Here is a 23,742-nt window from a genome sequence, read left to right as displayed (position 1 = left end):
TAACCAGGTCAACCACCCACTTTTCTTTAAGATGCAAGAAGGGTTCGGGGGAATTGACATCCAGGGATCTGTAAGTACATGATATAATGTTCCTCCTGCAATGCTCCATTGTGATCTTTGCCTCTAGGGAGTGAAACTCCGCCACTCCATTGAGCACAGCTCTGTCACTATCTTGGGCGCGCCTGAGCTGTAAGTGGTGGCAAAACTGGCATTGATTTAGTGCAAATTAAGCTGATAGATTTCATGTGGTCCGCTACCCAAACGTCACTCTGAGCTTAGAAATGCCAATGAGGCCAAATATCTGGAATCCTGAAAGGCTAGTAGCTTGTTCAAGAAGTATGCCATGCCACTCTGGGAAATCTGTGGTTACCCTTTCCTGCAGTGACCAGTTTAACTCAGGTCTCCCAATCTTCTAGTGGGTTTTTTGGGATCATGGGTAGTGCACTCAGGAGTTGTGAGCCGTATCTATGAGAATACAAATTGGTTCGAGTAGCTTGAGCCCTACATGCTTTGCTGTGTTAGTCAGTCGTTCAGAGGAATGAGATGAGGCACCCAGTAGTAAAGCTGGAGGTTGGGGATCACCAACCCACCATCGAACGTGGCCTGTATACATTTTTGCCAATTATACTCGTGGATTGACTAGTGTCCAAAGGAATTGTGAGTGCATGCTGTAATGTAAGGAAGAATTCTTGGGGGAGTGGAGATGGGTAGTTTTGAGTGACATGGAGAATGCATAGTGAAAGCATAATTTTTAAAACCGCTCCTCGTCCCATGATATTGATTGGCAGTTAAGCCCATTCTCGATATATGGCTCAACTGGCCGCTGCAGTGGGGCTACTGTCATTTTCGAGATATTGATGTTTTATGGAGGGACGCCCACCAGAGGCATTTATGTTGACTTCCTCCAGTTAACCTTGAGTCGCCATAAACTTGAAGTATGTGGAATATTCTTGAGATTGATAACTTGGGTTGCTCCACAAAGAACAGGGGATAGTTGCATATAAAGCAATCCTGTTCATGACACCTCCAGGCCTCAGGAAGGACAGGGATCTTAGTAGTGAGCTAGCAGTTTTATCCTTGACCAGGCATTGTGTACAGACCGGTATTATCTAGTGACTTGAGAAACCGTGTAGATGTTATGCCACACTTTGACAAGTTTAAATGCATTGATCAGCTGTGTTATTACTGTCACTGCAGCCGACTCAGCCCATCCAGAATAATAAATAGGGCCACATTAAAGTCTGCTCCCCAAAGTTTTGTGCAGAGTAATAGACGCAGGCATCAACTCGTACCTCCCTGAAGAATGAAGGGCTGTCCTTATGTTTATCATAGCAATATTCTTCCCACCTAATATACCCTGAGTATCAATATACCTCTTCTCTGCGTCAATGATCACTGGTAATAGTTGGATCAGAGGACTTTTTCTAACAATAGTAGATATTACCCGACATATAATGAATAGGCGACGAGTTAGCAATATGCACCCCACTTTTTACAGAATGTGGTTTAGGCGAGATGCCTTTCATGGAGTAGGGCTGTTTTGCCTTTTCAGGTAAGCTATGGCGTGGTCTGCTTTAGGTGGATTATTTAGCCCCTTGACATTACAAGATGAGGGATGCAGTTTTAGCTGTCCGTGTGGTACTAATGTAACCATAAGGCAGCGGTATCCCCTAACAGGAGGTTCCCACCAGTGAATTATCAACTCACATCACTATCAACTGATCCGTTGAATTCATTAGGAAGATTGCAGTTCATGGTAGAGAGAGAACATTAATTGGCAACACCCAGAATACTTTCCACATAATCCGATAACCAATCTTAACAACCACAGTTGTTAGCTGCATCGTTCCATTGTATAATTTCAGCCTTATCAATTGCTCATTGAGGCTTGTCGCAGAGCTTTGTAGTTAATCCCAGGAAAGGTTCATTTGAGTCCTTCCCACAGGGTGCCTAATCAACCAGGCAGAGGGTTGCATAAACCTACCTCTGCAAACGGGAATGCAGTATGGGTGTCACTCACATACAGTAGATAACTCATTACTGATGTGTGATGGGGAGGCCTCAGCCTGTCCCGAGTAGAACCCTGCGGCGGATTTTTCTTCATAAATATGCAGCATGCTGCTGATCTTCAAGTATGTATAGTTTAAGCTGTATGGTCACCTACAAGTGGGCAGGGCAGGGTATAGTATAGTATAGTTTATGGTATTCCAGCTTTCTGAAGTTTCCTTTTCACAGACCTAAAACTACACCTCACCTCCTGACCCCTTATGGTAAAGTCTAGGTAAATTAATTTAGAACTTTCCTCTTAGGCTAAGTCCGGTTTCTCTGTGGCTTGCCTACGTACTTCATTGGGGTCTCCATAATTACGGAGGTGTGCAATGATGGGACAGCCAGTTGTTGATCAGCTCACTTGTCCACAAATATTTAGGAAAATAAGGCTATGCCAAAGAATTCAGAGTAATGTCTCCAGTGTTCTCAATTTTTTCGGTTGCTGTTGACCTTGAGATGCCCAGAATGCACATGTTATTTCTGTGCGAACGTACTTCATTTTTTACTGTGCTAAGCTCTAGAATTATTTTCTATTTGTAGTAATTTTTTGTTTTTTTCTGCTTGTCATCTTCTGCGTCAGATGCTTTTTTTTGTAGACCCTATGCGTTTGCCCTGTCTGTCCAGATGCTCTTTCTAAGTCCCATTCAGTGAGCAAGAGTCTGTCTTACTGACTGTAAGCCAAGCTTTTAGCATGCTCAGGAGATGTTTCAAAATGTGCATCTTGTGCCTGCTCCAACACATCTTTGGTGCGTCAATAGCTATTTCAATGAATGAATCCCCCTTCTTCAGGTAATACGTTTTGGATCAAAGGTTAGCTAGGTTTGCTTTTGATTATGTTTCCCTGTTTAGGTCTCGGCTAGAAGCGAGCGAAGCTCGCTCTCGCCAGAGACCTTATTGTTAGCGGCTCAGCTTCCCAGGAGGACAGCACTGGCCGCGCGCGGCGATTTGTTAAGGCCACGCACACGAGAACGCGCTCGTGGCCAGGTGCTGTCCTCCTCGAAAGCTGCCTCCCTTCCCCGTGCAGGTCGGGCCGCCGCGCTGCCTGCGGCGACCCGGAAGCATTGCCGGCCTAACCGGAAGTAGGTGCTGTCCTGCAGAGCACCGCTTTTCAACTCTCTGCGACGAGGAGCTTGAAAAGCCGTCTCCGGCAATGAGGAGCAAAGTGAGTAGCTGTACTACCTTTTTATTATTCATTGTCATGCACTTGCTGAACTATACACGAGAGGGCCATCTTCATCACATATGCCAATCTGCTTCCACACCGACCTCGTCCTCCCTATTCATACTGTCCGACTTGCACACCTTTGTATGTTTTATTCCCTTGTTTTTTTTAGGCACAGAGAGAGAAGTGACTTGCCCATAATCACAGGATGTTCCAGCGGAGAAGCCGTCCTGCTGGTTTCAGAAGAAATCTGTGCTTCGAACCACAGAAGTCTCCGGTTCACAGGCAGTGATGTGGTCTGGGGGAAGAGGCTTTTGTAACCCTGCTTAGGTTGTGACTAGGAATGGTGCACTTTTAAAGCGCTTAGAGTGAGCGTGCAGGCTGCAGGGTTTCCTTTCATGTTTGGGAGGGTGTCGTTCTTGCTGTTACTGCTTTTCATAGTGGCGTACGTAGGCTGCATATATATGTGGTGGGGGAAGGGTGGCTCCTGGAACAACGGGGTGCTGGTCGAGAGTAAGACCCGCACTGCTCAATGATAATGTTAAAACCACGGTCCTATGAGACACTTCTTGCCTCGGGATGGCGGCCTTACAGAAGCACATTAGGCGCCCTCATCAGTAGCCTGTTGAAAGGAGCGAGTGTTTTATTGATCTTGAAGGGATGAGTCACGCCAGTCCCACCGGATTGTGAGCTACAGAGATGGCGGATTGGTTGTACAGAATCCTTGAAGTCAATGCATTTGATGACAAAACATCGTGTTCACATAGCTTAACAGGTGGGAGCGGTGTAAGGGAGATGGATATAAAAATAATATGTTGTCCAAATTAATAACACTGTTGTTATTACTGGACTCAATTGTTGGTCGTAAAAGTGGTGTCATCGTCGTTAAAATTAGCATAACACTTATATTTCTTGCATCTACATCCGAGCTAAAACAACCCCCCATTTGCAAAAATAGACAGCAGAGTGGGGAGACTACTGTACTAGCACATGTTTGCAGTGAGGAACGGCTGGATGGGCGGCCTCCCATTAAAGATATTCTGAGGTGCGGTGGATGTGGAAAGGGATCCTGCAGGGTGTTCTGTTTAGCGAGAACCTGCTAGTGCCAAACATTGCTGGCATGCGAGGATTTCGACCACACAGTTATGCAGAATGCGCAATACCTGTAGCTCCTAGTTCTTTTATAGCAGACCACACAAAGCGAAAGAACAGCAAAAGTAAATGCGCCCCTTTTCTGATTTAGCGCTTAAATCTATTTCCAAGGTCGCCTAGTTTTGTAAGAGAACAAGCGAGGCACTGGGAAACAAAACAACTTGCCTAAGATCGCACGGTGTGAACAGAGAGGAAATATTGGGTTATAATCCATGCCTCGTTTAAAAGTCTACAAATGTATTCTGGTCTGGACTAAATGATGTTCCTGAGAAGGTGGGGGTCAGTCGCAGGGGTCAACAACTCATCAGCGTGATTGGCTTACGCATTGTGTTTGGTACACTGATGCACAGTAGCGCAAGAGAACGGAGATGGTTAGAAGGTGGTGTGCACCAGCATCTAAATTGTCCTCCATGGAACCTGAGGACCAGCTTTCAAATGGAGGCTTTGCCCATTAACCACATTGCTGCTGTGGTTATTTTTGCCCTGTGCTGGATATTCCTATTTTCCTCTATTCATGACGAGCTCAGCTCGTCATCAGCACAGCTCAACTGTGCCTCATGACGAGCTGAGCTCGTCATGAGCATGGAAAGGGTTAAACAACACTGTGATCCTGGTGCAATCGTTTAATATCCCTTTTGCCCGTTTCCTTATATCTCGAAATGTGTAGGTGCCAAAAACAAGAAGCATTGGCAAAGCCCATAGATCTTGCCTATGTGAGATCTATAGGCTTTGCCAAGGTTTCTTAGCTAAGGTGCAACATGGCTGAAAGTAAAGGGAAAAAAGCTGTATGACAGCCAGAATTTAAAAATGTTAAAAACGTTCTGCCATGCTGCACTGAAGCTAGCGCTACTGTACAATATGGCAAAAAAAATACACTGAGAAAGCCAGTAGATCTTGCATGAGCGAGACCAGGGCACGAGTCAGGGGTACACCGGGGGATGGCGTCCAGCCACTATTTTCGCAGACTGAACTCCATCCACCCTGCCAAGAAGTTGAGCCCCACTAAATAATGTGCTGAACATGCCCTGGTGTCATTTCCAAACACCAGGACACTTTCAGCAGCACCTGCACGTTGTCTGCTTTGCATCTGCAACAAGCATCAACGTGCAGGAGGGGACAGGGCTTTCTTATTTTAAACTCCTGCTGGGCCCATAACAAAGACCGAATTTGAGGGGTCATCAGGCCTCCTTTTGTTTGAGTCTCTTGGCTGGGAGCAGTCAGGAGCCTCACACCTAGAAGCAAACGCAGCAGAGGGGAAACAAAGGTTAGCACTTCACACATACTTGAGAGGCAGCTATTTACTTAGTTCAGGCTCTGTTTACTAGATATGCATGCACTGTAAGATCAGATGTGTTGGTCTCCCAGTATTTACACAAAATAAATATAATTTATATAGAGCTTACTACCCCTGAGGAGGCTTTGAAATAATTTAAGTACCACTATTTTTTCTTGCATTGCGCTACTCATCCCAAAGCAGAGTGTCAGAGCGCTTTACATCACACATACATATTAAAGTTGTGGCTTGTGATGCCACTTCCTATGATATAAATTTCTGTGATGCCACATGTGATGTCATTTGCTGTGATGTCACGCATCATGTCACTTGCATACTGCCTAACTAGGTTAGTCCCCCCCACCTCTTTTTTAGGTCGAGGACCTAAAGGCTGCGCTTGCGCAGTCTTTGGTCGGAGATTTAATGTTTTTGAGACGGGGCTTGAACCCGCCTCTCTCCTCCACCTCTCCTCCATTGGCTGGCTTCCTAAACGGAGGCCAGCCATTGAAGGAGAGGGGCATCACTCCAATCAAGCCCTGTCTCTTTCGGATTCGGGGGCGTGTTTTTGGCGTGCTTTCCACCTGTGACGTCATCCGTCACTCAGAACGCCAAAGCACGCCCCCGAATCCGAAAATGCTCGGAGCTTTGCGGCCGCCATTTTCCTGCTCCTTAAGATGAGGTAGGCCGCTGCTGTCCTCGTTCCCCGCCGTGTCTTTTTTCCGCCCCCCTCCCGCTGTCTGTGTCTTTGTTCCCGCCCCCCTCCCGTTGATTAGGTCGGCCGCTGCTGTTCTCTTTCCCCGTCGTGTCTTTTTCCCGCCCCCCCCTCCCGCTGTCCGTATCTTTGTTCCGTTGATTAGGTCAGCCGCTGCTGTAATCTCTTTCCCCGCAGTGTCTTTTTCCCGACCCCTCCCGCAGTCCGTGTCTTTGTTCCCGACCCCCTCCCGTTGATTAGGTCGGCCGCTGCTGTTTTTCGTCCCCGCTGTTCTCCCGCCCCCTGGAGTGAGCAGTTCCTTCGAAGCTTAGCAGGGAGAGTTCGCCTCCGAGGTAAGCTGCCTGCAGTGTCCCCTCCGAGGTCCGGCCGAGGGTCCTAAAATCTGCTCATGATGGCACTGAATGCGTTCCGCGTCTCCATTGGCCCCAAAGAGCTTGTACTTTCTGGGTCCATTAGCACTCGGAGAGCAATGGTAATCTCCGGTCGCTCTGGGGTATTCTTAGTCCCGTCCTGCTAGGGCTGTTGTCATTTTTACCGTAGGTTAACCCTACTACAGGTGTCCTACTGTACTTGATATTGTCCTACTATTCTGTGCACTGTCAACACATTTGCTCTTTTTATAAAGGGGCTGCTATTAGTATCCGCAGGAAAGTGTTACTGTCTGGTTCTTCTTCCGTGCTGTGGCATTCAGAAAACCTGAAGTGGATGTGGGTGCTAAATATTTCAGTTTTTTTTACATATGGTTACAGCCATGAACCATAGTAGTATTTTTGTCTGGTACATGACATACATACGGCGGTCTCTTAGTTCCCTTAGAGTAGCGTTTTTGTTAAATCCTGGGTTTCCAACATTGGTCCACAAAGGCTGAAGCCATGCCAGATTGTCAACATTTGCACACAATCAATTTACATGGAATGAACACAGATGTGAATCATTTACATTATCCGAGGATGTCACATTTTCACTTTCTTACCTTTGTGGACCAACTTTGGAAAATCCTGCTTTCAATTGTTCAAGTGTTGGAGTTGAACCACATACAATGTTTATCTTTCCTTCTCTTGTTGTTGTATTTTGTACAAATAAGAGTAGTGCCTGATTCTGTAAATCTAGCCATTCACTGGAAACAACGTAAACTATATCTAAATGTGTCAAAATGAAGCAGATGTATTCCATATTTAAATGTGTTGGCCACCTAAGGGCACATTACTACCATACATTGGCTTGCTTTCACCTCATGATGAAGTAACTTAGTTCTGGAGACTTTACTTCACAGCACAGTGGTTGAATGGTGAGGGCAATGCTACTGCTATGAGCACTGGTACACAGATGTTCCTCTGTAAATTACCTTAAGCTTAAAACAGTGCATCTCTGAGTATTAATGCTTTCCAATTGCCGCTCTCTGTTGCTGCATACTCAATGTGTCTTCCCAATTCTACTCGCTGTTGTTCATATTAAATATTATTCTACAGTATGTTCATGGTACATTTTTTCCCTCACTCCATCTCACATAGTCACAGCCCCCTCCCTTTAGGATAGACTTTCCTTTCCAAAAATAAAAAGAAAATTAAAGGATCGCTGTAAAGCTGTAGATAAAAACTAACTGGACCCGTTTATCAGTTTTAGAATTAGAGTGTCATTGTCCTTTGCAATTTTAAGAATTACTGGGTAAGATGTGAAATAAAGTGATAGAACTTTGCATGTGGGCCTTAAAGATAGATCTTGCTGAATCCTCGGTTTATAGCACCCAGGCAGTTCTAAGCAGCTGTCAGCATGCCCTCCCTCCGTACACCGAGTGGAATGGACCCTTAGGGAAGCACCCATTGTTGCGAGCCTTTATTATTCAAAACTGTTTCTCTTATTGAGCACACAAATAAAAAACTCATGTTAGATATAAAGGATTTTGGGACTTGTAGTTACATTATGTTGTCCTCAGTTGCATGATGGAACCACGAGTGACTAAACCACTCGTGCCTCTACCATGCAATCTAAACAACAAATGCATCTTAACAAAGCATGCCTTAACCATGTAATTTCGTGGTAAAAGTATGAATGCACATTGTGACATTTTTCTTGCCTTCTGCCACCTGATTGCACTCGTTTTTCTTGCCTCTGCTCCCCTGATTGTGCCATTTTTCTTGCCTCTGCTCCCCTAATTGTGCCATTTTTCTAGCCTCTGGCCCCCTGATTGTGCTAGTTTTTCTTGCCTTCTGCCCCCCTGATTGCACTAGTTTTTCTTGCCTCTGCTCCTCTGATTGTGCCATTTTTATTGCCTCTGCTCCCCTAATTGTGACATTTTTCTTGCCTCTGCCCCCCTGATTGTGCTATTGGCAATGTAAATGACAATGCCATTTATTTATAATTAAAAAATAATAATAATGTGCAATGCCAATAGCTCTACCTTTTAATAATGCCGAGACCATTGCATTGTAAATGCTTGTTTTCAGCAAGTTGGCAACCCTCTCAACCACTGCAGCTCACTCGTACATCACGTATCAGTTGGCAGGTCAACCACACTGTCTCTGCAGATCAGTGTCGCGCTCCTCAGTGTCTGGCTGCTTTGTGTTCACAGGCAATGCCCTGCAAGCTGGGTTGTTCCTGACAGTTTACAAACATCAACTCTACACACAGCATAGCAAGATTTATCGCAATCTCCAAATGTTGGTGCACACAATCAGATTCAGTGCATTACTGTACTGGAATTGAAGCTGCCCAGTCGTCACCCCCACTACCTCAAAGACTGCCTGACAGTACAGGGGGTGTCCCCACAGTCACTGGTATCAATTCACTCCCCGTCCATGTCAGGAAGCCAGTTGTTTTGATCCCACCCTCCACCAGGCATGTACGCTGAGGGGGTACAAGCAGATGGCTCAGGCCCACTTGTTCATATAAACTCAAGAGGGGCACCAGTCTGGCAGATCTTCCAACCTGGGACTCAGATTCAGCCCTTGCAGTGTCCATCTCTCATATCCTACTTCCTGTTGATGCAGCACCACTTGCAGGCTGCATGCACACACTCCAGATGGCCACCCCCCTCCCTAGCTCCGCTGTTTTGCTGGGGGGGCATTGATGCAACAGCTCAGTCCCAATCCTTTGGGACAAGGGTTCTGTGGCTGTTTGAGTTGCTCCCCAAGTGATCCTCTCCGGCTGTACTTGGACATTCCCCTCTGCGCATACTTCCTTTTACTTGAGCCAATCTCCTCTGAGGGGAGGGGGGGAGGGGGGGTCTGCTTTCTTGATCATATAGGATGAAGTATACAAAAATATGATGGATGGAATGCTTGAATAAATCTCCACCCCTGGGAATTACTGCCACTGGAACCGATCTATACCTGATGAGCTCCAATGATAGCAAAGCTGGTCCTGGCATGCTTGTATTTCGGTTACATGGACAACCTGTCCTGGCAGTTTGAGCCGGACTCTTCCCAATGGAGCAATGTGCATATGGCTGGGTCCAAACTGCAGTGGCATGGTGTGCAAAATAATGATGGACTGGGATTCGTGGGCCCGAGTAATTACCGGAGGCAAAAATGTATTCAAACATTCTATCCATCACTTTTTTGTATACTTCAGGATTATGTTGGCTAATTGTCTCGGCTTAAGGATCCTCACTACTGCGCGGCCCTATTGAAAACGGCACTCTGGCTATCTCCAGGTAATTTCATTTTATGTTACTGTAGACATTTTAAAACGTTTTTTGAGAGGTGTTACAAGTGTAAAATAACCCCTTCTGCTGCTTTTTTCCATGTCAAGGTTTAAAATTAAGGAGTAGCTGCATATCTTGAGGGAGAAAGCTGTCCCAGTCTGTGTGTGTTCAAATTGGTTGCCAAAAGAGAACTGTAATCGAGGTTCCATCTTGTACCACTCTCCTGGTAACCACAATCTACTATCGACCGCTTTTAATGAATCATCCAAGGCATTGGAGCTCTTAGGTCGGTGTTGGGTAATTCAGTATTTCCTTTCACGTACTTTCTGAGTATTGTTTTGTGATCCTGTTAATATCATTTTTTGAGTATTTGCACTTGGATAACCAAGTCCTTTGACTGAATGCCAACCAGGGAGCGGGCTTTCCTTTTCATGTCATCAAAAGGACTTATGACCCAGGCCAGATACTTCATAGCAGATTGCTAGGGAGGTTTTCATGTGAGTTTTTCCATAACAATTTAACATGAATGTACTTGGTGCTGGCCAAAATCCCAGCTGTGTACTAGTATTGATTCTTCTGTGTTATCCAATACTTGGTTAGCAAATATTCACGTTGTCGTTTGAGACTTTGCCATGGCTGGCTGCCAACAGGTTACTATGTGAAAGGGCATTATTTACACTCCCTGCTGCCAATGCAAGATTGTGGATCCAAAGTCGGTTGCAAAGTAAATACGGGTATTTACAATCGCCGCCTGTCAACACTGCATGAGGAGAGCAGAATCTTAGTCCATGGATTCATGCTGCACACTGGTAAATGTTGGGATTGTGGTCATTAAAATAGAAATGTACCTCTGTTTTATTACGACCGCTCCAGAAATTGCCTACATTGTAATTAGGCTGGTTTCCTAGTTTACCTACATAAACCTGTGCTTTCCGCCTTCTGTTCAGTGCATCCGTTTATCGGTAACATTGAATGTTTTCTGCAGTGATCTGGAGATCAACCTGAATCTGTTGTAGACTAAAAATAACATCAATAAAAAAAAACAAGGCTTAGACCACCATGTGAGCCCCAGGAATGTTAGGCTTTTCCGGCTGGTATCCCTGCACTTCAATACTGCTATTCCGAATTAATCTTCATGTATGTATTTGTTAGGCGCCTGTATCGCCCGTAGGTCTCACAGCGCCAGCGGGTGTGGAGGGGTTGAATCAGTGACTCACTCCTGCCGGAAGAGCCAGATTTTCAAGAGTTTACAGAAGTTTCTGTGGTTGCGTTCTTCACGTAGCTGAATGGGAATGGAGTTCCATGTGTCAGGACCAAGTTTAAAGAATGCTCTGTTCCTGTTCTGACAGTTCGAACTTTAGGTACAGCTAAAAGTAGTTTGTTGGAAAAGCAGAGGGCTCGGACAGGTGTGGATCTTCTTAGTTTGTTTGCGAGGTACACAGGTCCATTCCTGTTGAGTTTTATGAATTATGCAACAGGTTTTAAAGATCCTTTTTTCCACTGGCAACCAGTGAAGGGCCTTCAGAGAGGGAGCTGAATGAGAGCGGGAAGGAAGATTGAGTACCAATCTGGCTGCCGTTTTCTGCAAAAACCTGGATGTTAGACAGATGTTACTCGTTGCTGCCTGCGAGTAATGAATTGCCGTAATCTAGGCAGCTAATGATGAGGCCTTGGACAAGGGGCATCCGAGAAGAGAGCGGAATCCACTTACAGATTTTTTTTCAGGGTTTTTAGGATGCCAAAGCTGGTGCGCACAGTGGTGCTGATGTGCTCGGCCATGGACAGTTTGTCGTCGATGATAAAGCCTAAATTACTTGCTGATTTTTTAGGAGGAGGACAAGGGCCTAGGACCAGAGGCCGCCATTCATTGCTCCAGACCTTGTGCGCATTACCGAAGAGCAGGATCACGTATTACTGGCATTCAGTAACGGGTGGTTATTAGCCATCCAATTACTGACTGAAGCCATACAGTTGGAGAATCTGACTTTGGTGTCTTCCGGGTCTGTCCTGATCAGGAGTTGCGTGTCATCAGCATATGAGACTGTGTCAAACCCATAGCTAAGGATGATTTTTGCTAATGGGGACACAGAGTTTGAAAAGGGTGGGGCTTAATATCTAGCCTTGAGGGACACCTTTGTCAATGCTCTTGTTTTTTTCTTTTTTTTTTTTGGACATGAAGGGGCCGATTTGGACCTTAGAGGACCTTTTGGACAAGTAGCTCCTGATCCATCCTAAGGCTGAGCCTCCGACACCGATCTCAGATAGGAGCAGCAGAGTGCTATGGGAGATGGTGTCGAAGGCTACGGAGAGATCAAGCCGGATCAGGACTGTGGGCTGCCTAGCATCGAGAGAGAGAGCCTTATGTTGTCCACGATTTCTAGAAGGGCGGTTTCTGTGCTGTGGCATGCCCGGAATCCAGACTGGGATGGGTCAAGTAGTTTATTTTGTTCTAGTTAGTGATAAGGGATTCCATTGTTTTTCCAAACGGAGGGAAATGGGGCGAAAGTTGGAGAGTTGGGTTGGATCTGCAGTGGGTTTTTTAAAAATTGGACGGATTGTGGCTTCTTTCCAGTGTTTAGGAACTGTGGCTAGTGAGAGGGAGAGGTTAAAGATGTTGGTTAGGTGTGGGATCAGGACCGGAGCGATTTTTAAGATGATTTGGGCCGATGCAGGATCATCGGGGGACCCCGATTTTATTTTGTTCAAGGCTAGGCCCACCGCTTCCTCGCTTATTGTGTGAAATTGCATAAAAAGAGGGGAGGATGGTGTGGGGATTGAGCTGCTTTCCGAGAGGAGGCCGGTGGTGAGAGGAAATTGATTATAGATATTGTCTATTTTCTCTTTGAAATAGGATGAAAGTTCATCAACCCACTCTTGGGAAGCTTTGAGGGGAGTTTGGCAAGTAGAGGGGTTGGTGAATTCCTTGATTATTTTGTGAAGTTCCTTGTGTGAGTTGGAAGCTAGATCTATTCTGCTGGCAAGGTTTTTTTTTTTTTTTATTTTTTTATTTTTTTTTTTGCTAAGGCAATGTGACCCATGTAGATTTTGTGCAGTTTTTTTGTATTGTTTATTTTCTTTTTGCGACTTTCGCCATTTTCGATTTTCGTTCTGCCTTCTGTGCTGTATTTTTAACAATTTTTAAATCGGGGGTAAACCAAGGCGAGAGTTTGACTGGACACTTGATGACCTTGACGAGGGCGATGGTGTCCAGAGCATTGCTTATAGCTGGGTCCAGATCTATGGTGGACTTGTCAATATAAGTGGTTTCAGTCGCAAAGGGGATAGAGAAGTGGGTGAAAAAGGACTCCATTTTAATGTTTCTCCATGGTCGACCTAGTTTAGGTATACGTGGTGTGGGAGAGTGACTGAGTGCCTCGAATCTGAAATTTTATTACATGGTGGTCTGACCACAAGACTGAGAAATGCTGGGTCGAGAGGATGTGAATGCATTAGAAAACAAGAAGTCCAGCAGAGTGTGTGGGGCCAGAAACCAGTTAATTTAGTCCAAGCGCATTTAGGGTGGAAATAAGATCTACAGTGTGAGGGTCTGACACAAGATCTGCGTGGTAATTGAAGTCTCCAAGTAAGAAAGTTATTGGAGGCAAGGATATGAGGAGCAATTATTTCTGACAATTTATTAGTAAAGTGGGTTTTAGGACCCGGAGGGCGATAAAGAAGAGCTCCTTTCCAAGATTCCTTTTTGGAGAGCTCGATGGTGAAATTACAGAGCTCTCCCCAGTCTGACTGGTGGGATTCCACAAAGTGGGCCTTCAGTTTGTTATTAAAGGCAATTGCTAGTCCTCCACCTCTTTTATCCTTTCTGTCCTGTTTGATTAAATGGTACTCAGGTGGAAGGGCTGTGGCTATATCGGGCAGAGAGGACTCTTGTAGCCATGTCTCGGTCATGAAGAGGAGTTCCGGTTTTTCTGAGACTAGTAAAGCCCAGATATCCAGAGCGTGCTTGGATAGAGAGCGAGCATTGCAGTATAGACCGATCAGGTTGAACGACCTAGGAGTTTTGTCGGGGTTTAAAGTAGTATTGTCTTCGGCTAGATTTTTACTAATGTTCGGAAGTCTATTCACTTGGTGCGACTGGGGGATTGGTGTGTTTGGTCCAAGGCAAGGATTTCTGACGGCCCTTCTGAGTTCCCAGAGGCACCCTGTTCAGACCATGTAGCTCTCTACTAGTGTATTTGATTGCCATGTTGGAAAGGGGGCGATCAAATGGACAGGGGGGTGAGAGGTCGAGGAAAAAGGGCAGGATTTCTGGCCTCTGGCGTCGGACTGGCACAGACGGGCTTGCCTTTGGCGCGCCGCTGCGTGCGTATGCTCACCTCCTTATGACTGGGAGGTGGGCAGGACCGCTGCGGCGAAGTCAGAGTGCTGGCCTGCCTCTGTCAGCGGGGGGAGCAGGGGGGAGGGGGGGCGGGGCACCTGTTACAGAGCGTGTGGCAAGGTGCTTACCCGTCCGCTGGGGGCACAAAGAGACGGATGAGCTTCCAGTGAGTGCAAATTCAATATTTTAAAACAGTGCAGTTCAATTTTTCTTAAAAATACGGCGCGCTGCTAGAGAACTTACAAGGCTGTTCCTGGCTGGTGGGTCAGAGCTTAACACGCCGCTCATTCATGTAATGGGGAATAACCACGTTGACCCAGATTTTCTGATTAAAATTATGCACAAAATCAACCCAATTCCATATGGGTTCAGGCTCCCTTTTATATCTGCCGGGACAGTGCGGACTGTGGACTGGCAGCAGGGAATGTACTGCGAAGGGAGTCAGGCCAGGGCTCCGCCGCGCTTAGGTTCTCGCTTGATGCGTTTGTGGTAAAACAAGACTTCTATTCCTTCACGAGTGGAGGAAAACCCATGCTGGCTGTAATTGGAAGCAATATCTCACCCTGAATACCCATCTCTTAATCGTGCCCTTAGTATGGCACATACATGGCAGGGCAATGCCTCACCACTTTTAGAGAAGTAAGAGGAGGGTACAGCGAGTGGGGAAATAAGTGGAGATTTGTTTTCAAGCTGCTTCTTCGAGGGTGAGCTGAAGTCCACAGTGCAGTTGGGACCAGGAAGCAGAGCATAATAACCTATTTTACTTGGACAGTGTGCCTATGAGCAACACATCTATTAAGAATGACCATGTGCAAACTCTTATGCATTGAGACAAGAAAATTATGAACGAAACTATAGGTAAAACTCAGTGGTGTAAAGGCAATCTATCTGGAGTTGCCCTGGTGCGTTGTCAGCCTTGTGTTTGGAGTATTGATCATTAATATAGGAGTAAATATTTGTTTAACTTCTGTTCAATTATGCTGCATTATTTTCCATAACAGATTACAGCGTGACCGCAAATTCCAAGCTGGTCGTCATCACCGCTGGCGCCCGCCAACAGGAGGGTGAGAGCCGTCTTAACCTGGTTCAGCGCAACGTGAACATTTTCAAATTCATCATTCCTAACATCGTCAAGTACAGCCCGAACAGCATGCTTCTTGTGGTTTCAAACCCAGGTGAGATGATGCCGTGCATGTTTTAATCAATGCTTTCTCTGTACTTGTGTGGGGAACGCTGGTCGTGGCACAGACTGAGAATATCTTCCACCAAATGGGCTTTGACTTTTTTCCTGTCAACCCATGAATCTTGGCTAACTCTCCCTTGAGAGTCTTGTGGGGGTGTACAGACCAGTACTGACTGCAGAGAGCAGTTTGGTAGGCCTAAGTTTGATCTGGAATTGTACAAAAAGTTTCAGTGGAAAAAATAGATCAGCCACTCCCTTTTCCTTTTGTGCAGTGCTATAAAGAACGGTAGCCAGGTGAGTCCATGAAACCATGGTTCAACTCTTGGGTTTACATTTAAATGCACGTAAAGTGTTGTACCAGATGCCACTATTTTGCACAAGGAAAGAAAACTTGGCATACTGATGCCAGTAAGCTATCTAGTGGGCCTTCTGTAAATGCATATACTCTATACAAACTCATTTTCGTCCTATAACAATCTTGCACATAAAATGTTATTTTTGAGCGCGATGAATGGCTAGTATTTGATCTGCACTTTGGGTACCGTAGTCTGAATTAAAGTCCTCATTGGAGGTCATTGGGTAATCTTGATGGATGGGTTCTTCAGATATGTGAATCCTGTTAAAATCCCTGCTGGTCTGAGAGCAAGATCCATACGAGGTAATTTGCATTTGAAATTAATTCTGCAATAGTTCAAGGTGTCACTGTAGCTAGCAATCTCTGCCCTGCAGCTACACTTTGCACTATGGACTATTACTGTACAAGTGTGATGCATGCCCAAAACATTATTATTATTTTTATATTTTTTTAATCAACAGTGGATGTTTTGACCTATGTGGCCTGGAAGATCAGCGGCTTTCCCAAGCACCGTGTTATTGGCAGCGGTTGCAATTTGGACTCCGCCCGATTCCGCTACCTGATGGGAGAAAAACTGGGCATCCATTCTCAGAGCTGCCATGGCTGGGTCGTTGGAGAGCATGGGGACTCTAGCGGTATGTTTAGTTTCTTCCTTACAAAGTTGCATTTTAAATGATTTTTCACTATTTATTGAGGAAAGACAGTTTGCGTAACAGGCCGGGTGAGGTGGAGAATGTCTCCTAAGCGGCAGTCAATCTTTAAAAACAGGGACAGACTAGACTGACCAGTGACCACACTAGTTTGCTGACTCAAGCATAGAGCAAAGGTTGTGACTGCTGCACTGAAAACATGTCCGCTTTTTAAACGAGAATGCCCTCGTATCAGGCAGCCTGGTACTTTTCAATCTGGCACAGAAGGAATTTTGCACCCTGTTTGAAATTGCTAGATATTTACTTCCAAGATATATTTCCCCATGCGAATGTTGCCAGAAAGAAATATCCAACATTTGTAAGAGGTTTGAGGGAAAGAACGGAACGAAGGAAAAGCAGCGGTAACTAGGTCCACAAACGTTCATTCCACAGGTCCTCTCTAACTGATTTTGTCCCCAGAAATATGTGCTGTGCAGTATATGCCCTGGCTGAAGGTACCTGCTGGTAAATCCAGCCATTTTGGAATGACCTGTATTAAGCAGGATCGGAGCCTGGAGAAAGATTTCAGTTTGTGTGACTGCACGCAGATATTAAGCAGTCTGTACGTGCTGCAGATTCCCATGTTTGCACATTGGGAATACATGCAAATAAAAAGAGGACGTGATTACTGGGGAGAACAAATACATGGCTGTGAAGTTGATCAGCTATATTTATGATGACCTGCATGTTTAAATTCATTTTCAAAGCTTTCATTTTATCTGCCACACCAGGAACAGGGAAGAAAAGCTTGCTTGAACCATGCTGCCACCGCAACATGTAACACTATATGTGTGATCTATATTTGCCTGCGTTGCAAAGGTCAGGCATGTAATCTTAGTAGGAGAGACCTTTGGACTAAACTCTATACAGCAGGTGACCATGAAGTTTGTAGGGTGGGTGCCGAGGAGGCCTTTTCAAGGGTTTTGCAAATATGTAAACTGTACTTTGACCTTATCTTAGGTGTAAGGTTTGACTCAGTTAACCTTGCTGTAAAATGTTACATGGGGGGGTTTGTGTTATAACATATACTGCTCTGGATAGCGATTGTGGCAAATCTATGAACCAAGTATTATGTAGCAGTAAGATCAGCCAAACACTTGATTTCCTATACATCTAAATATTGATACTGCTGTGCTGGAATGTAATAAATGCCAGTCTCACAAGCATAGTACTGTTTGAAACATCGGATGTGAAGGTTGGTAGGTTACCCCTTGGTGTTCACCCAGAGTTTACATTTATAAAGTCACCTTGTGGCCACAGTGATTGAATTACCAAATGGTTGGACAATGAGATTTTTAAGTGGACCTTGCATACATTTGTAAAACTCCTAACTACCCCAAACATGTAACTGCATAGAAGTTAAAAGTTTTTGGTCCCGTGCTGTATCCCCCCCCTTCACCCACCGCAGCTTGTGCAATTTTTAGTGTGCAGAATACGACGTTAGTCCAGGCCCTGTGCAGTGCTACTAAAAGACACACAGTGGAGTAAAAAATCTGTTAAGGTGAATGTGCTTTACCAGATGAAAAGTAAGAACGGTGAAAAAAGTAACCAAACCTCCTTCAGGATTAATATAACATATGCATCTGGTCTAGGTATCTGTGTGTGTGTGTGTGTGTGTGTGTGTGTGTGTGTGTGTGTGTATATATATATATTATATATATATATGTGTGTGTGTGTGTATATAGATATATGTGTGTGTGTATATATATATATGTATATATATATATATATATATATATACATATCTCGAAAATACGAGTCTAAAGTGTTTAAAAAAAATTCTCTTCCAGTCCCTGTCTGGAGTGGGGTTAATGTGGCTGGTGTCTGTTTGAAAACACTGAACCCTGACCTGGGAAGTGATGCAGACAAAGAGAACTGGAAGGAGGTTCACAAGCAGGTAGTGGACAGGTAAGCCTTATTTCGATGTGTGACGAGCTGAAACATATCCGTAGCGTAGTCACCCGTGTTCTTAACAGCAAATTCTTCTCTCTTGGAACATTAGAGCAGTACATAATGTTTAGAATAGGGAGCACCACAGAATGCAATGCCTATGTAACAGGAATAATGTTTAGAATCAGGAGACAAATCATTTACTCCACTTGTTTGGTCTTTTTAAAACTTTTTTTTAAATATATGTATAAATTGAAACTATTGTCACTTGTAATATTATTTGTAAAATTTATATGAAAGCAACTGTATGACTTTTTAATTATGTCAGTGATTTGATTAAATATTCTTTGTATTTTTAATAAATTAATCATGAACAATACCTTTTCTTATTGATAATTTGATGTGCACTACATTAGGTGATCTATTGTTTGGCTACAACAATTCATGTTCCACAGTACCTGCTATTCCTCCAGGACTTATTAGTTGCCTAGGATAAGTTATTTATATAATATTTGTGCCCTGACCTAGGAACCATCTAGCAGTATCAGGGGGTCCCTTTTGTTACATATTACATAGAATCCGGAGTATCACAGAATGCTTCGAACGCAGGGCACCTAAGAATCCTTGAACTAGGAAGCGCTTAGAAATGGTTGGAATATGGAGCACCACACAGTGTTTGAATAAGGTGATGTCACGTACTGAGCTGATAGTGAAAGTAGAACTGGGCTCCCTCCTGCGTCTTGTAATCTGCATTCTTCAGTATAATTCTGCATTCTTCAGTATATTCACCATTATTCACTCACTACCATAAACACAGAATAGAAAGTGGTTACATTTTTGCCTTTACTTTCATAGCTTTGCGCTTCCCAGTTGGACTTGAAAAATGAGGTTCTGAGTTATATTTTGAGAAATGTAATATAGCAGGTTAATCTGTGAGAATCCTCATGTGACTGAGAAAGGCCATGTGGTAAAACTGCTGCTTCTTGCTGTTTGTGATAAAGTAGAGCCCCCACCCACATGGGGTAGGTGGTCCTGGGGAGAGTGATGATCAAGTGTTTCCGAGGCAGCAGGGAAGTGGATTACAACCATAGCCGCTGTCTCTCCCTTGTTTGAAGAATCTAGCTTACTTAGAACAAGGTGGTCTCTGTTGCTCTGAGGGTGGACATTCGCCAAACAGAATGTTAAATTGCAAGTTGAATAACTAGAATCTCACATTTTCCATCTTCATTGATAGGGCTGGAGGATCTTTTTCAAGTACAGGCAGTAGCTGTTTGGCGTAGCCCATGTCTTATCTTTTCAAGAACTGTGGTCATAGTACTGTTGTAGTGGTGCAGTGACTGCCCACTGTGGTATTGCAGCAACTAGTAACGCAGAAAGGCTCAAAGGAAGATCATTCTCTTACTTCACATGACCATGTGCATTATGTCTGCATTTTGCAGCAAAGTCTTTTTGTTTTAGTTTTTAAAATTCAACCAGTATATGCTGGTTTCAGATTATTGGCATACTTATTGCAATTTTATTCATTTTCTTTGTCTCTTTGCAGTGCCTATGAAGTCATCAAACTTAAGGGGTACACATCTTGGGCCATTGGTCTTTCTGTTGCTGACCTAGCAGAAACCATCATGAAGAACCTTCGAAGGGTGCACCCCATTTCCACTATGGTTAAGGTAAACCGCCAGTTCTTGTAGTCGACCAGCTCTAAATAAGCCATTTAGTTTTATAATACTTTCTTGAGTGCCTGCGTAATCCAGCATTTTGTACTGCAATTGATAGAGGTATACACACTTATGTTTTTTGAGGCATGAACTTGGTGTGGATTCCTCCGTTAGTGCTTAGGTCACACGTTCTTTGAGTATTCTTCCTTAAATGTTTTATAGTCCAGACTAATATCGCCTATATCTCCTTTATGACTCAAACACTGCGGTAGCTTTCCCCTAATGCTTGCTGCCATCTTCAAATCTGTTTTTATGTGGACGTGTTCCGTCAAACTTTCACAGAATGGAAGGTTATCAACTACTGCACTAGGGGAAAATGTTACTTTAATTTTTCAAAAATCGACTGGGACAGATTTTTGAGAATGTCCCTTGTGATTTTGACTTTTTCAGCGATTAAAATTACCCAGTTCTGTTCAAAATACAGCTTTAATACTGCAATTGTAATTGAAAATCATGCATGCTTGTTTATACAGTGGAACTTACAAAGTATCAATAAGGAAGATAAGTACAAGCTTTCCAGTAAATTCCAGCCTAGCACAATTCAAGCTGGAAAACCGAGCCACTGGGTCAAGTATGTAGTCTTTGGTAGGTGAGACAGGCTTGGAACGTGCTGGGTGGGATTCCCAGCAAGAAAACCTTTTGAAAGAGGATAATCTAGGCTGCAAAATAAAATTAAAAGCTAAGTTTCATGGGACTCCTAAAATAGAAATTGCCACTTCAAATTGGTTGTTGAAAGAAGTAGCTGAGCGATTCCAGTGAAGACTAGACCCCATTAGAGGAGTCTGTGTCTACACTACACATTGCACAGCTCAGGCAGACACTCGTCCACTGAGAGACCTTATGCACCACACAGAGAATACCCTTGAGGCTCAAAGTACTCTAGGTACAACATACCAACACTGCCATGTCACAAGTGCAAGAAACACTGCATATTTGTATTTTCAGCTCTTACAAAGCACGAAAGTTCTGTTAAAAAAATGCAGTCTTATCCGCCTTTAGCCCAGATGCAAAAAAATGACTTGAGGATAGTCCTTCTCTGAGACCATGCAACCGGTATCGACATACACTCAGTTTTTTAAGCCTCAAACCTGTGAAGTCTTTTATGAGTATTAAATAAATTGGACCTTACCAAAACTAAGGCTCAGAAAAGGAGCCTGGTTTTGAACCTATTATGCAGGATAGTTTTTCTTGTTTTACCAAACACTACAGAAATGTATTCACAGGAGAAATGGGTACAAGGAAGACCATTGAAAATTTCCTATGAATGAAATGTGCAAGATGTTGAACAAGGGAGCCATAAAGGAAGCACCCTTGCCAGAGAGCAACCAAGGATGTTACTGCAGATACTTTGTTCTGTGAAAGAATAATGGGATCCTCAGACAGATGAACAAGTGCATTGTTACAGACTTTTAGCATAGGTACCCTCTAGTACATGGTTCTAAACATGATAGAAAACTTGTTCCTCTGCATAATCAGAATGTATATGTTCGAGGCATATGGGCTGCAGACCACACACTATTGCATTAGATCACCATCTGGTGGTGGGCCCGGATGATTACACTTTGTTGTTGTCTTGGAAGAGTCTTTGTCTGTTGGATGACTCCTCCCTTAGATCATAGTGCGCATGGGCTCGGATGTGTTCATCGTTCTGTCCCGTTACCGATCTCTTTTCGAATCCATAAATCAATCAAAATACAAACGGCACCGTAGCCTACATTGATTCCGGCTACTAGCGTCGAACAGAGGCTTCACTTCTCGATTCCAGCGTTCGTCGGGCCCAACAGCGCCATTGAACCTTTGGCTCATGGAAAGAACACCCTTCAAGAAGTGCCCTTGGTGTGGACACATCCCCTCACACGATCTTCATGAGGTTTGCAATCTCTGCTTATCTCCAGAGCACGAGAGTCGAGACTGTGAGGCCTGTGATTCGTTCCGGTCCAAGAAAATAATCTGGGACCGTCGAGCTCGAAGAGTAATGGCGCAGTCATCTTCGTCGACACCAGACATCATCATAGACGGGGCTCCAATTAAAGTAGACTCCGAAGAACAGCAGCACGAAGACCTCTCTTCTGAAGCAGAGGATTCGGCTTCCGGAGTAGAGGATCAATCCGAAGATTATCTTCCAGCTGGTCAACCGGTCGTGAGTACAGACGTCGACCCTGTTCGCCCCACCATACCGGGACAGGCTTTGGTTCCACCACCTTCGGGTCCAGGTGCACACTGACCAAAACCTTCCGAAGCCCCGCCTTCTTGCTCGGCAGTGAAGACAAAAAAGCCTCCAGTCTACTCTGGCTCGAGTCAGTCTGTCGGTCCTGAAAAGCAGAAGGTCCTTAAGCAAAATAACACCGGCACCAAAGCATCCTGCAGTACTGAAAGTGATCGAACCGAAAGCAAGTTCGGCACCGAAAGCAGTTCCCAAAGCTACCAAACCAAAAACCACCCCGGTTCCGAAAAAAAAAAAGTGGACCTGAAGATGGTTCCGGTACCGAAACCTACTTCGGCTCCGAAGGTAGAGTCTAAACGTACTCCGGGAACAAAAACTCTGGATCAAAGGAGCACAGATCCTAGTAAAAAGTCTTTGGAACCAAAACTAAAACCTACTCCAAAGACAATAGACACTGTTAAACCTAAGCATTTCGGCCCCATACCATGCAAATCGGTGCCGAAGAAAGATTTGCTAGTAGAATAGCTTTTTAAACCTGATGCAAAGCAAACCACTCTTCATATTAATCCAAAGACTGGACATATCACTTCAGTGCCTGAAAAGAGGAAAATGGACTATCCTAAAACGCCGCCAGTTCCTCTAAAAAAAGCATGCTCAAACTTCACCAATGAGGATTACTTCACCAGAAATAGAAGTACCAGTAGATATTTTTCCTGTACATTCACCATCTAGTACACATGGTCTTACACCACAAGATGAGGATGATGGGGATAGTTACTCACAGGACATACAGAATGAACATCATATGGTTGACATTAATGACCCAGATGATATTCTTGGGCCATCAGGTGACCAATGGGAAGATTATAATGCACCAGATCTGCCACAAGATGAGGTCTACCCTTCCAGACCATCTCCTCCAGAATACACTATTGGGTTTACGCAGCTCATTAATAGAGCAGCCACTTTCCATGGGGTAGACCTACACACAGATACAATGGAAGAAGACTTCCTAATGGACACACTGATGTCATCACATAAGACCTCAACCACACTTCCAATACTTAGTGGAGTGGTAAGATATGCATCTGAAATATTTAAAGACCCAGTCAGAGCCAGGGTAATTAACCCCAGGCAAGAAAAGAAGTACAAAGTGGCTCCAACTGATCCAGCATACATTAAAGGACAGTTGCCATTGGACTCAATAGTAGTGTCAAAAGCGAGAAAGTTAACTCACTGAAAACAATGGGATGCTCCACCCCCTGACAGAGTCCAAGCTTTTAGATGCTTCAGGAAAACGCACCATTTCACAAGCAGCCAATGTCTGGAGGATTGCTAGCACAAGCTTTGTTAGCAAGATGTGATAGAGCTCATTATGATGAGTTGGAGTCACTCATGCGACACTTGCCAGAGCAATAC

At 44.4% G+C, this 23,742-nt stretch overlaps 1 protein-coding gene across 2 annotated transcripts in view; it reads left to right on the top strand.

Annotated features, from left to right (window-relative positions):
- LOC147731098 (L-lactate dehydrogenase A chain) overlaps positions 1 to 23,742 on the top strand; it is a 56,246-nt gene that overhangs the window by 21,849 nt on the left and 10,655 nt on the right. For both annotated transcript variants that reach the window (XM_086956060.1, XM_086956059.1), the window contains exons 4-7: positions 15,329 to 15,502; positions 16,327 to 16,500; positions 18,345 to 18,462; positions 19,988 to 20,111. In XM_086956060.1, the coding sequence (XP_086812186.1) occupies positions 15,329 to 15,502; positions 16,327 to 16,500; positions 18,345 to 18,462; positions 19,988 to 20,111 (590 nt within the window). The remainder of the gene's footprint in view (positions 1 to 15,328; positions 15,503 to 16,326; positions 16,501 to 18,344; positions 18,463 to 19,987; positions 20,112 to 23,742) is intronic.

Source organism: Lissotriton vulgaris, chromosome 2_1, assembly GCF_964263255.1.
Source record: "Lissotriton vulgaris chromosome 2_1, aLisVul1.2, whole genome shotgun sequence".
NCBI lineage: Eukaryota > Metazoa > Chordata > Amphibia > Caudata > Salamandridae > Lissotriton > Lissotriton vulgaris.
This window is presented reverse-complemented; position numbering and strand designations above follow the sequence as displayed.